At 36.8% G+C, this 15,385-nt stretch overlaps 1 protein-coding gene across 1 annotated transcript in view; it reads right to left on the bottom strand.

Annotated features, from left to right (window-relative positions):
• The window catches only part of LOC117288272 (gamma-aminobutyric acid type B receptor subunit 2-like), a 64,920-nt gene that overhangs the window by 28,410 nt on the left and 21,125 nt on the right, over positions 1-15,385 (bottom strand). The window contains exon 4 of the mRNA XM_033769058.1: positions 5,015-5,122. Within this exon, the coding sequence (XP_033624949.1) occupies positions 5,015-5,122 (108 nt within the window). The remainder of the gene's footprint in view (positions 1-5,014; positions 5,123-15,385) is intronic.

Below are 15,385 nucleotides of genomic sequence, written 5' to 3'. Positions count from 1 at the left end.
ATTGCATGAATACAGAAAGTTCAGTTTGACCCTTCGCTAATTTCCCCTCAGGAAATAATTTATATTAATTGTAGTTAATATTCTATTTTTTTATATAAAAAAAATTAAGGCGTGGGGGGGGGGGGGGTGACGCGTTTCATTGATCTGAATACGCAGACGTAAATCGTGGTGACATAACGGTAGAGTGAGGTTTGAAGAGTAAAGCATGACCTTCCATTACCTAGGAAGGTAGAGTGTTTTCGGAGGGATTTTTAAAATGCAGTTTCGCCCAAAACAAGGCTACATTCCAAAAGTAGTGTCCACTGCCTTTAAATCAGCGATGGGGGAAACACGCATGCATGCACCAGGCAAGCAGTATACAAAGTACGCAATAGGCCTTCAAGGAACAGGCCTAAAGATGTTTTAATGGATTTTTCTTCCACATCTCAGCAAAAAAAGGGGTAGGCCTACGCGAGAGAAAAGTAAAACTATAAATGAACTTGTATTTAGAATCATTATTCGGAAAGGAATAAACACACCGAAGAAAGGGTTCGTTTTGTCCAAGTTCAAACATGAATGTTGAATTTAATTTAATTTGCCATTGGGTTTGCTATTCGTGTTGATCCCTGCAGCGAATTTGTTCTACAGCTTTATTTAGTTTTGGCAACCCATATATTCAACGGACATAAGTCAATAATATCGAAATGAATAAAATATCATCGATTAAAGTCTTACAATACTAAATAATTTAGATATTGAATTTCAATGAAAACAAAACTGAAAATAAGCAAAATCATCCTTACTTCGAGCAGCATGCATGTGAAGGCTACGTTTTCTATTTCTATGTCCGTCACATCAATACTTAGCTGAGTTTTCTTAGTTGACCCATTATTAAAGGCAGTGGACACTATTGGTAGATCCTCAAAATAATTATCATCATACAACCTCACTTGATAACGAGTAATGGGAAGAGGTTAATAGCATAAAATAATGTAAGAAACAGCTCCCTCTGATGTGACGTAGTTTTCGAGAAAGAAGTAGTTTTCATCGAATTTGATTTCGAGACCTCAAGTTTAGAATTTGAGGTCTCGAAATCAAACATCAGAAAGCACACAACTTCGTGTGACAAGGGTGTTTTTTCTTTCATTTTTATCTCGCAACTTCGACGACCGATTGAGCTCAAATTTACACAGGTTTGTTATTTTATGCATATGTTGAGATACACCTACTTTGAAGGCTAGTCTATGACAATTACCAATAGTGTCCACTGTCTTTAAACAAACTACCGTTGGTTCAACAATAACGTCACTCGAATATAGATTCATATGTATTTCAAATCAAATTTACTGCAAAACTAACAGAAAATCTCAACGTGTCGCGTCGTTGCAAGGGATCAACACGCAGAGCAACATCCAAGGAAAATTAAATAATTCTCTGTGTTAATTTACAAATTAATGGTCCGCAGAAAATATCACAAGTTCACATATAATTCGTTCAGTTCATTCGATAAAGAAACTCATTCTAGTTTTGAAAGGACCTTTGTGGGGAAAAGGAGACGTTTTCGCGAAGCAAATTTTGATTATACTCCAAAATTAATTTTAAATCAAATTCTTTTTGAAAGATAATTGAGTCAGAGGTTTGACACTATTAAATAATGTAATAGGCTTTTATTTCACAAACTAGATTCTCTGTCACTTTCCTCAAAGTTCGATGTTTTTGTAAGCAACTATTTTCAAAGCCTTTGTGTAGAGGCCACGGTTAAATGACGGGCCATTGTTAATCAGTTTCAAAAACACAGATTATGTCCACTATGTTATCCATAGTTTTCCCCATTGTTGGCCAAAACCGACAAATTTCAGTTTGAAGTAAACCAAAACTAGTTTAAGTTTAAATGGATCAGGTAAACAATAATTATAGCTGCCTTAATGCATTTACCTTACAACCGATTTCATTTCGGAATTTTGAAGAAGAAAATTGAACGTCTGTATTGTAACAAATTTCGAGGGAAACTTTTGAAGTTTTAAATTTGAATATTTACTTCTTCGATTTATTTTGTATAATTTGTTTCTATTTATTATATATGCTTTATGTTTAATGCTATCAACAGCTCTCCATTGATTGTGACAAGGTAAGTTTTTATGCTAATTTCTTTTTGGAGTAATTACCAATAGTGTCCAATGCCTTTTATTTCATTTTGGTTAAAACTGTATAGTTCGCAAATGCAACTCCATTATCCTTTCTCATTTCAACCCCAACCTTATTACAGAAACCGTCAATTATTGGGGAAAATGCTTTGAAACCTCCAATTAACGACGTTTATGTTTCAGCAGGGACGCAATTAATTGCCGAACCCCCCCCCCATGCACTTTCTTGACACCAATGTTTCTTCAAACTGATGCAATTCGTCGTCGTAGTATGACGTCATTTCCTTCCGAGCTCAAGCTCACTACCTTCACACTACTAGACTTGACCCAAATTCCAATCCCGTGCCATCACCAAAAAAAAACTATTGTTTTGTGATGCTCTGCATTTCTAAACTGAGATGGGGACTCGAATCAAGTCTACATTGAAGCGGGACAATAGTTAGCGGGAATGCAGCTATTTCAACATAATCATTTTGTCTTATTGTAATTTTTGTATTTTGTTTACTGTTCTGAATTTGGGGTTCTTATCAATAAAAAAATAAGGCACCATTTTCAAGGTATCCCATAGTGGGTCAAAATCTACCTTTTACTCTGAGCAGACTGGGCCTTTTAATTCGTATATAAGGCCATCCGGTCACACTGGCCTCGATAACGAGAACGAAAACGAGAACGAAAACGAGAACGAAATGGAGAACTTTTCACTACAGGAGGTGCCGTCGATTTCACAAAACTCTTCCTAACTTAAGATTAATCTTAGGGGTTAGGACGAGTCCCAACCATGCACTGTAGCATGCAGACCTTAAGATTAATCCTAAGTTAGGACGAGTAACTCGTCGTTACTCGAGACGAGTCCCAACTCTTTGTGAATTCGACTGGTGGGCTGATAAATCTCTATCCGTGTCGAAGATTCCAACACGGATAGAAAGAAATACGGGTTAAAATAACTAGATCGGCCGCGCGTACACACGCGCTGTTCGCCATGGACGCGGTAAAAATTTCACGTTCGAAAGGCGACACACGGAAATGAACACGGGAGATAGGCAATGGCAGCCCCCATGCCAGAACCCGCGAATGAACGCGCGGCCGATCTAGTTATAGACCTTATGCATTGACGTCATCCAGCGGCCATCTTAGTGGAAAAACGGTGACGAAACAATCGAAATGCACAGATTTGTACGCGCGGCGTACAGGATTGGCCAATGAACAACCTCCTTTTGACCTCTAGGTGAGGGCGCCCTACTGAAATGACGTCATGTGCATAAGGTCTAGCATACAGTGCAAAATGGTAAAATAGTCAAAAATACATGAACAAATACTTAGAATGAGTCTCACAGCTTTTTACAGTAAATGGAAAATTATTCATTGACCTTGAACTTTAATCCACTGCTCAATTTAATATGGTAAGTCGTGGGCCTGTCAAGTAATTCCCCCGTCCCAAGCAACAACAAAATAAAAGAAAACAAAATACACCAGTGCAAATTTTCCAAACGTCCTAGCATCGGTCTTTAAGAATGTCCCTACACCTCTCAGCAAATAGCACCATTTTTTAATGCCCCGAAATGATTTTCAAAATACATCAAGTTGGATGTAAACAATCCTAAGGTCACAATAGGGAACACTTTATACGCTGAAACCCTTTTGTGGGTTCTCAAAACTGTCTAATATTGAATATTTTGAGGGCCTACTCAACATTTTAATGAGCTTGACGCTGTTTTCTCCTTATTAACCCTCTAGTCCCTGCACCGCCCGAGTTTCTGAAAACCAATTTTTCAAGATTCTTGCAGTAAACAACTGGAATCGTAGTTCAATTTTCAAAAGATAGCTTAATATTTATGCACAATTTTTTACCCTTTCGGTAATGTTTGTATAAAAGTACAAGCTCCCATTGGGAACAATAATCGGCTCTCGAATATTTTTTGTGTAAGGATAAAATGGACACAATAGCTTTTCAAGGCTTTTATCTGACTCAATACTCAAACTAATTAAATGCGAAGGCGTTAGTTTTCGACAATATCAATATTAATGATGAATAAATACAGTTTCCTTTGTGTTTACTAATTGGTATGAGCTAAATTTCATCGTCATTAGCTTCGAATGGGAGCTTGTACTTTTATACAAACATTACCGAAAGGGTAAAAAATTGTGCATAAATATTAAGCTATCTTTTACAAATTTAACAACGATTCCAGTTGTTTACTGCAAGAATCTTGAAAAATTGGTTTTCAGCAACTCGGGCGGTGCAGTGACTAGAGGGTTAAGACCCTTTTCGAATCCACGGATTCGGCTTTGGATTCAGCTTCAGTCTCGATCCGTTCTCTCGTCTGAAGCCCCGAGCACGTACGCAAAGCACGCGCAAATAGCTAGGTTTAGATGCACGATACGCGAGCAAAAACGTGGACGTGAACGTCACCACTTTGGGCATATTGCTTGCTCACATTATTACGTGACAAATGGTCACCTCATGCATGCTAAGAACTTGAGATTTTACGACACAGTTCTCCGACGTTCACGTTTACGTCCACGTTCACGCGGAACTTGCAAACAAATTCCTTATTAGCCAGGAGCAAATACGTGAACGTGAACGTCAGAAAATTGTGTTGTTTAAATCCAACGTTTTCAGCATACGTGAAGTAGGTGCGTACGTGACGACGTCATACGGGAGCAGGAAATAAGTCCAAAGTGGTGACGTCACCTAAGAACAAAAACAGTTTTCTGACGTTCACGTTTTTGCTCGTGTAAAGGGCAGCTAAACCTCCCTTTTGTCAAAACATCCGCGGGGCAAAGCTAGCCTGAGCCGAATCTGGAGCCGAAGCCGTGGTTTCAAGAAGGGCCGCAGCGGGGTGCACCCATAAGACCAGTGCCCGAAGACAGGGCACCAGTCGACATCCTACCTGGAGACTCCTAATCTGCTCTTGTGATTGCGTCACGTCGTGGACGACCTCCATCGCAGCTACAGTGATATTGGATTGACGCAACAACTCCGCCAAGTCTTCAAAGTGCTGTGAAGTAAATACATTCACGTTTATGACATCAAGGAGAAAGAATAAATTGGACGTTATTAAATGTAACAAGAGGAACAGGGCTTAATTGTACGGAGCTTTTGAGGTGCCATCCGACATGTTGAGATCATGACAAAATTATCTCCGGATGACGACATCCTAAACGCAAATAAGTCGACAAACCGAGATAATTAGGTCTGGATGTCGACATCCTAAAAGTAGTATGTCGTCTTCCTGTGATAATTTATATCGGGATGTCGACAGCCTAAAAGTAGGATGTCGACTTGCTGTGATAATTTATCTCGGGATGACGACATCCTAAAAGTAGGTTGTGATAACATATATCGGGAAGTCGACATCCTAAAAGTAGGATGTCGTTTTCTTGTGATAATTTATCTCGGGATGACGACATCATTAAAGTAGGATTTCGTCTTGTTGTGATAACATATCTCGGAAAGTCGACATCCTAAAAGTACGAACATAGATACATAGTTCAAAGATACACAATTGCGGAAACACGTATTTCAAAGAAACTCTGCGCGAAAACACGGAATGCAAGATAGTATAACAACTCGGATATACGGAATTTTGCAAAGATGTGACATCTCTGAAAGACGGGATTCCGAGTTCATCACAAAGTCCCCTGCAGCCAAACCTTTATGTCTTGATAAAGGTGCGCTCAAAGTTCGTGAGTGTGAAACCTTTACGGCATGGGTCCGGGGCCGCTCAAGGGGCCGGGAAAATTTCGTATTTAGATGCTCTGGTGCAATCTTTAGGCCATTTAGCGGCCAAATGGCAAACGAAACAGAACAATGAGCTGTGTGAATATTGTGTTCCAGTGCTCCACAGTTCCACAGTGCAAAACACGATTTTCACGATAAAGGTGGTCAAACGACACGGGAACATTTGATACTGTGTCCCACACCCTTCGAAAATGGTTTGGGTGGGGTGGGGTACACGTCCCTTCCACTCTTTCAAGGGGGAGGTGCAAATCTGTCATGGAGCATGCGTGTGAGAAGCCTTTACGGCTCGGGGTGCGGGCCCGGTTAAGGGCCCGGAATTTGTTTGCATTTTAGATGTTCTGTGATGCAATCTAGGGCCAATTTTGTGGGGGGATATTGTGTCATCCTTTGCCCACATGATTAAATGCCCATTAGGGACACAGGGTTTCGTCTTACACAGTGCAAAACTTGGGCTTCATGATAAAGGTGGTCAAAACGTGGAGGGGGGGGGACATTTGGTATTGTGTCCCCCACCCTCCAAAAGGTGGGGGAGATTGACGCCCATGTGGACTTGTTCACTTTCTTCTGCTGCAGAAGTCCCCTTGGACGGCCACTCCTTGGCAGGTCGTCCACATTTCCCTGAGCTTGGTAGCCATTCCACCATTTACTGACCGTCGCTCTTGAGACGTTCCGTCCTCTTTCCTGTTTGGTCAGTGTTGAGCCATCTTTCCTGTTATCGTGAACACCTTTCCGTGTCTTACCATATCGGGGAATCTGGCTCTTAACCCATATTGATGTATGCCTCCCATCTTTGACCCCTTTGCTTGGTTACTGACAATTAATGCTGATGTTCATCGCAACTGATTTATCCAACACGTGGCAAAAAAAAAAATCATTTATCAAAGGCGGGCAAAAGAAACGCTGATCTTACTCGTTACAATACAACGATTTAGCTTGAATAGGGGCTTTTGCAACTTTTGAAATTCGACCTTTAGCCACTCAAGTGCCCATGAATCCACCAAACAACATCGTAGCGCAACACAAGATGTGTCAAAATGTGCAGAAATTAACGGTGACTCGAAATGAATAATTATTTTTTGGCATACTATTTCAGGTTCCGATATATCTGACCATTTGTAAGTGTTTAGATACTTTATTGGCGCAGTTTAGTTTTGAATTTACAAACAGCTCTCCGTTGCTCGTTACCAGTTATGTTGATTTCATGCTAACAGTTATTTTGAGTGTTTACCAAACGCGAAGAGTGCCGTTAAGAGATACAGCCTGCAGAACACCATTGTGAATTTTGAGGAAATCGTCAACATTTTTATAATAATTATATTTATGACAAAGATGACAGCATACCCAATATTGGCAACAACAAACAAATGTATCAAATTCATTTGAAGCGTTACATACAGACTACAACACTCAGTACAAGGAAAATATGAAGCATAGTGCTTTTTAAAATTGCCCAGTGGCAGACAGGACTTGGAATGGACAAGGAGAGACTATACCAGCCAGATAAATAAGTCGTTACATTGTACGGGGTATTAAACAGGATGGCGCTAATGTCGAGTTTGTGACAATGGGATTAGCCTACACGCTTCAACAGTTAAACACAAAACAGGCACTAATTGGATGGGTTATACATAAAAGCAAACAGCTTGAATGATAACCTTTGTAATTTTAAGGCACTAAACACCTTTGGTAATAAATGTCATAGACCAGTATTCTCATCGCACTTGGTGTATCAGAACATAAGGCATAAAAGAACCAACAAGTCAGTGAACATTTTGGTCATCAAAGTTGCATGAAAATAATGTAAGACAAAAACACCATTGTGGCACAAATTGGTGTGCGTTCAGATGCCATTTAAAGGATTCAGGCCAACAGATACTTTGAGGTATTAGTGTCCATGCCTTTTAAATAGAAGAGAATACCGCGATATGATCATTAGCTTTTTTTGTAGATAACTGACAAACTGCAACAGGACTAAGAGATAATTAAATCCCTTTGGATGATAATTTAACTACAATAAACGTGTGGGTAATGTTCACTCAAGTTCCCAAATGCCATCGATATTTAAACACTGAAAGCGTTCAATTAACCTCTCCCTATGTTGTCTCCAAAATCCAACCTAAATAAATTGAATCTGAAGGCAAGAAAGCATAAGATTGTTGCAGTCCTATGTCGCCATTTCTCCTGTCAGTCTTAATCGACTGAGTGCTTTATCATTGTTTACTGAACTTGGACCAATCCAAAGAGAACAATACATAGAGCTCATTATGACACACCTCTTGCTTGTTCTGTATTCTGGTTGGCTGAAACACAGTCACGTGGGTTGAACTATTATAGGCTAGTGATCGCTCGCGTGTTTTGCGAGAAAGGTACCAGAGCGGGCAGTAGTGTGTTGGGTCTTAATTAGACAATCTATTGTTATATTATTCATATATTCATAAATCAATAGGATTAAAGGCTTAAATTAGCATAACAAAGGATGGCATGAGTCTTAATGAGACAGTCTATTGTTATATTATTCATAAGGCATGAATATGTGCATAAATGAATAATGATAAGGGAGGTCATATGACTATGTATGAGGTCAAATGATGGGCCAATGAGAGGGGAGGGCTTAATGAGACAGAAATATGCACGAGACTGTTGTGAGTTTGATTTGAAATGGGCCAATGAGAGGAAAGGGCTTAATGAGACAGAAATATGCAGAAAAAAAATAAAAAAATAAAATATAATTTTATATATATATATATATATATAAATTATACAAAAAAAAAAATATATGTATAAATTATATAAAAGTTATTAAAAAAAAAATATATATATATATGTATATACAAAAATAAAAAATAAAAAACATTTACAAAAAACATTTATAAAAAACATTAAAAAAAACAGACAGTGATTAAATCTCTCTTTTGAAAATGTGGTGGCTCTTAATAGAGCCGGTTTTGCATGCGCCTTCTCGGTGTGCTTTGCGCCTTGCAGCTGCTCGTCTTGAGGCGGGGTCTCGAGGTTGGGGTCTTGCATGTGCTGCTAAGGCACGTACGTACTTTAACCAACCTGATTTAGAGCCTGGCGAAGGGTTGAGGGCGCTGCGAATCTGCCTCCTTTTTTCGAAACCCTTTGGCAAACTCTCCAGGTAGTTGAAGTAAGCAGTGTTGGAAACAAAGGCTGCCTGGACCATTGCCGACTCGATGGTTATGTAGTCGACGTCTTCTTCGTACTCCCTGGTCTTGATGGCCAATGAGATCCTATGTAGTTCATTGCAGCGTTGACGTTGGGCTTCTAGCAACGCTACATGGTTGGTTTTGTCGGCGATACTAAAATTAAAACTGTTGTATGCAAATACCATCCAGCTCGTGCAGTTACCGTCAGCATCCATCGTTGCAAAATGAATCTTAGACCCCGGGTACCCCCTCCTAAGTAACAAGTCCTAACAATATGGAAATGGACTAATGAGAGAAGAGGGCTTAATGAGACAGAAATATGCACTAGAGGTTGGAAGCGAGATCAATAACCACTATGAAAAAAAAATAAGATTATAACCTTGAACAAAAGGTTTGGTGTACCCTGAACATCTTCGGGGGAAAGGTTGTTATTGAAAACACCACTTCACAATCATTTGGAGAGTTTGCGTAACCATAAGAGAATAATAGGGTTTGGAAAAGGCAGGAAGGAGTGGGGCTAGGGAACTAAAGGTTTAATACAACTTACACTTTACCATTACGTATTGTGAGTCTAAAAGTCTTAATAAGACAGAAATATGCACTAGAGGTTGGAAGCGAGATCAATAACCACTATATTAAAAAAAAGATTATAACCTTGAACAAAAGGTTGGGTGTACCCTGAGTATCTTCGGGGGAAAGGTTGTTATTAAAAACATGATTTTATGTTATGTTACTTACACTTTTAGTGTTTAAAACCATTATGCAATTACACGTCGAATATAATGCGAGCTTATTTCTGTATTTAGTTTTTATAAAACAAATCATTATTGGAATAAAAAAAACGAACCCCATAATTTGAGATTACCTACATGAAACGCGTACAGTAAATTCGATTCTTTATAATCGAATATTCGGATGTTACTTGAAAAGGAAATATTCCATCAGTTATTTACTCAGTAGGACTCCTACGTGTTTTAAAATATTCATGCAGTTAAAGTAGTCCTAGTAAATTCATTAAGTTTAACTGAAGTCATATAATAGTATCGAGTGATAGGTAGACAAAATTAAGACAGTTTGGTTATTCTCTTTTTGGAAGATGTTGGGGGCTCTGAAAAGAACCGGTTGGTTTTGACGCGTTACACATTCAACGTCTATTTGAAGGTGATGAACATTGTGATAGCCTTGATTCGTGATGCACTTGCTTTATCAGTTTGTAGATGTAGGTCCTTTCTACGTCTTTTCTTGTTGCCATCTGGTGGTGCTCCCTTAGCCTTACCGGCCTTCTTCCGTCCGTCTCCACTTGGCTTTTTGAATTTTCCGTGGGCGATATGATATTTAAACAGAGTATGAAAGATTAAATTAATCCCCGTTATAGTAAAAAGAATACATGTCATTTTTAGTATATGGAGAGACTATTGTAAACATTCCTATACTCTTTTTTTCTTTAAATTTTAAGTTAAAAGCGTTACGTTCAATATAGAATTGAATCTTAAGAGTGTCAAACGTCTTGAGCCATTTTACAAACAAACATATATTTTTTTTTAATACTACGAGAAAATTGTACGCTACCATGGCTAACGGAAGTTGTTATCGTTCAGTGTTGCCTCCCATGACTAAATCAATACATGTGTTGCGTTGCAAGAGTCAGCAAAATCATGAAAGTTTACCTGCCGCGATTAATACATTTATCTTCCCCAGTAACGGACCATCAATTGAACAAAGAGTAACTTTTAGTGTTTAAAACCATTATGCAATTACACGTCGAATATGAAGTGAGCTTAGTTTCGTATTATTTAGTTTTTATAAAACAAATCATTATTGGAATAAAAAAAAAACGAACCCCATAATTTGAGATTACCTACATGAAACGCGTACAGTAATTTCGATTCTTTATTATCGAATATTCGGATGTTACTTGAAAAGGAAATATTCCATCAGTTATTTACTCAGTAGGACTCCTACGTGTTTTAAAATATTCATGCAGTTAAAGTAGTCCTAGTAAATTCATTAAGTTTAACTGAAGTCATATAATAGTATCGAGTGATAGGTAGACAAAATTAAGACAGTTTGGTTATTCTCTTTTTGGAAGATGTTGGGGGCTCTGAAAAGAACCGGTTGGTTTTGACGCGTTACACATTCAACGTCTATTTGAAGGTGATGAACATTGTGATAGCCTTGATTCGTGATGCACTTGCTTTATCAGTTTGTAGATGTAGGTCCTTACTACGTCTTTTCTTGTTGCCATCTGGTGGTGCTCCCTTAGCCTTACCGGCCTTCTTCCGTCCGTCTCCACTTGGCTTTTTGAATTTTCCGTGGGCGATATGATATTTAAACAGAGTATGAAAGATTAAATTAATCCCCGTTATAGTAAAAAGAATACATGTCATTTTTAGTATATGGAGAGACTATTGTAAACATTCCTATACTCTTTTTTCTTTAAATTTTAAGTTAAAAGCGTTACGTTCAATATAGAATTGAATCTTAAGAGTGTCAAACGTCTTGAGCCATTTTACAAACAAACATATATTTTGTTTAATACTACGAGAAAAATTGTGCGCTACCATGGCTAACGGAAGTTGTTATCGTTCAGTGTTGCCTCCCATGACTCAATCAATACATGTGTTGCGTTGCAAGAGTCAGCAAAATCATGAAAGTTTACCTGCCGCGATTAATACATTTATCTTCCCCAGTAACGGACCATCAATTGAACAAAGAGTAACTTTTAGTGTTTAAAACCACCATGCAATTGCAAGTCGAATATGAAGTGAGCTTAGTTTCGTATTATTTTAGTGTTTATAAAACAAGTTATCATTGGAATGATAACGACCCCCATAACTTGGGGTTACATGTAACGCGTACAGTCAAATATTTGGATGTTACTTTTAGCAAGTGAGGAAACAAATTTCAGTTCTCAACTTATTGAGACAAAAATTCGGTATACGATACTAAACACGAACGTTTCTTTTAAAGTTATTAAACGAGCTTAACTGTCTACACAGTCCATCTCAAGACTGTTTAGTTACACAGTATACGAGTAGCATTTAAAATAAACTCACCAAATTCAGATGGTGCGCATGAAAAACCAACACGTTACCGTAGCTCCATGTTTATAACGACGGCATCGATCTCGATCTCTAATAATATTAAGTCATTGTTTCTCCCGATACTTCTTACACAAACTGATAATAGAAAAATGTATGCTTCTTTTCGACCGAAAAATCGCATCCGGACATTATTCCATGATTTGTACACGTACACAATCGGTAGAGTTGCCACATGTCTATACCTGCAACATTGGATCTACAACAAATTTTGCCCGCTGGGTCATGTACATGTACCCCTATTGTTGACGAATCGATTAGTGTTCCCCCACTATTTGCTAAAGGATTAAATTTGTCCAGGCCCTCAAACGAAAAGAGTCTATGCTGTGCACAACAAGACAGTAGCTTACAATGTTGAATGGTACCGACTGTTGAATGCTTGTCGATATTATACGAAGACAATCTTTTTATTACATACAGTTATTTTCTGTGGTAAAAAATTAATGACTTCGTCTTCATTACGAATGAAAGACACTGTTTGTTGTTTTTTGCTAACACCAGATACATCACTAACTTGTGTCCGATTTAACTCAGTTGAAACTTAATCATCATCATTCACATGAGTGCTTATTAATTATTGTAAAAAAAAAAAAAGTTTGGTTTCAGCGTTTTTTTTGTATGTGATTGTTTTATCACTTTGTTTAAATTTATATCAGTAGTTAGCTTGACGTGCTTCTGACGTGGACACATAAACAAACGCTACACATTAAACGAAACGTAAGTATAACAAAAACGAACATGTACAAAGACTGCAACATAAAACAAATCAATAAACAATAATGTGATTTAAAATTAAGAATTTTCAAAAGGCATGTACACAATTTTACAGACAAAAATGTTAAAGTATAGGTCTATCGAGAAACTAAAAAAGAAACAAATGAAACAAAATCAGTAATACAACGAAACACTATACTATAGTCAACGACATGATGAGGAATATTCAACTAAACATCACATTATTATGGTACAACGTGTAGGTTCAGTATAAAAAACATCGATGCAGTCCAAAAACAGTTGGTTCAAAGCGCAGACACTTGCAAACCTCTCACAACTAAATACTAAAAGATAAAAGCCGAAAACTGAAAAAAAAAAAAAGACTATCAAAATGTAAACCTCAAAGTAAAAGCTAAAGCAAAAATACTGAACTCAAAACTTAAAAACTATCAAACTAAAAAAAAAATTGAAGCTACAAATACAAATTGATGCAAACAAACCTGGAAAAAAAACTGAACTCAAAACTTAAAAACTATAAAACTAAACAACTAAAAACTAACTACAAACTACAAACTGTACACTATCAACAATAAACTAACATAAAAAAACGCAATTCTGCAAACTACAGAAGAAAAAAACTAAAGGAAAAAACGAAAAAAACACTCAAATCTTAAAAACTAAACCACTTAAAGCTGTAAAAACAAACTACAAACAACAAAAATACGTACTGAAAACTGCAAACTACAAAGATTAATAAATAAAAACTAAAAGAAGAAGTAAAACTAAATTCAAAATTTTAAAACCTAAACACTTAAAATCTTAAAAAAATAAAAACTTGAAACTGCAATCCACAAGCTGCAAACTATAAACCAAAAGAAGAAGAAAAAAAAAATTAAAAGCCTAAAAACTTAAGCCTACAAACTATTCCAGAAAAACAAAATATTACCAAAAACTGCAAACTACATAAAAACTAAAGGGAAAACGAAAACTAAACTCAAATCTTAAAAAACTTACAACCTGGCAAAACTTGAAAGACAAACTACAAATTAAAAAACTAAAAGAAAAACATAATGAACTCGAAACTAAAAAACCAAGCAATTTAAACAGCTAAAAGCTTAAAGACTTCAAACTGCAACCTACAACTAACGTAAAACTTTGTTTAAAAGTTTACTATTACAAATTTCAAGCTACAAAATAAAACTTGAAGGATAAACGAATACTAGACCTAACTCGAAACTTGAAAACTTAATAAACCATTAATAATAACATATTATACAAGTAAATGTTATCGTAATACATTAATAATAATAATAATAATAATAATAATAATAATAATAATAATAATAATAATAAAATAAACAATTCCAAATGCCAACTGAAATTTAAAAACTAACGAATTTAAGTACATAATACAAACTAAAAACTTAAAGAAAACAGTACTAAATTCCAAACCTGCAAACTTCAAAGCCCACTAAAAAACAAAACAAAACAAACTAGTACTGCATAATATTTTAGAACATAAGATGACACTTACTTAACTTTATTCTGAAAATTTATTTTCAACTGAACACAATAATCGAATACAAGTTATGTAGACAACTTGTAAATAAACTAACAGCAAAACAAGAACTGAACAATGTATGGACTCATTGAGCAAAATGTACAACACTGTAAAGACCACGGAGTAAACATCCAGATCACAAACTGCAAACGATAAAACAATTACACCCTCATACACCGTACACATACTTACGAAAAAGTGTGTTTACCGTTTATACCATCTTTTCAGTAAGACAAAAACTCAGTTTTGTTTAAGCATGTACGTTTTCCTCTTCTTTTGTTTTCTTTGGATAATCTGTTTGGTAAAACAAAATCAACACACGTTCAATGTTTTCTATGATTTGCATCGGTTCAAATTCTTAATTTGTTTTTCATCGACTTTGTTAAATCATTAAATGGTGCACTTTTGTTACAGCTCGTCCGGAGTTTTCGAACATATTTTCGGACGATTTGCCCAGCATATAAAGACATAATGATATCAAACCATTATGTACAAAATAAATGAATTCACAGTATTAATAAGAAGTAACTGGAACTAAGTAAACTTTCGAGTACAACCAGAATAGAGCCGATGTGGTCTTGATGTTCTGAACAGTAAACTGTGCTCATCTTCATCGCCCAATTTTCTCCCAAAGATAACGAATGTTAGTATTATTTTTAATGAGAAGCAAGTCCATGAGTGAAAAATTAGTAAAAATCTGAGTGATCAGGTCACGAAGTGTCGATCATGCAGTGACGGACAAGTGTTATTGTAGTGGTATTGTAGTGTTCAAGATACAATGAGCGTCTTGAAAGAGCCACGCAGTGATGATTAGTCTTCCTCATGGTAGTGTGAATGAGGCAAACTGTTATTGTTTGACTCATTTGGGAGGTGCGGACTCATTTGGGAGGTGCGGGAGTGATTGCAAATCACGGAGCGCCGAAAGAATGTCCACGCAGCATAAACGAGACATTGACGACTCGTTTGTAGTTTCACGAGGT

The sequence above is a fragment of the Asterias rubens genome, chromosome 3, assembly GCF_902459465.1.
Source record: "Asterias rubens chromosome 3, eAstRub1.3, whole genome shotgun sequence".
NCBI classification, from domain to species: domain Eukaryota; kingdom Metazoa; phylum Echinodermata; class Asteroidea; order Forcipulatida; family Asteriidae; genus Asterias; species Asterias rubens.
The sequence above is the reverse complement of the archived record's forward strand: the minus strand, read 5'-3'. Positions and strand labels throughout refer to the sequence as shown.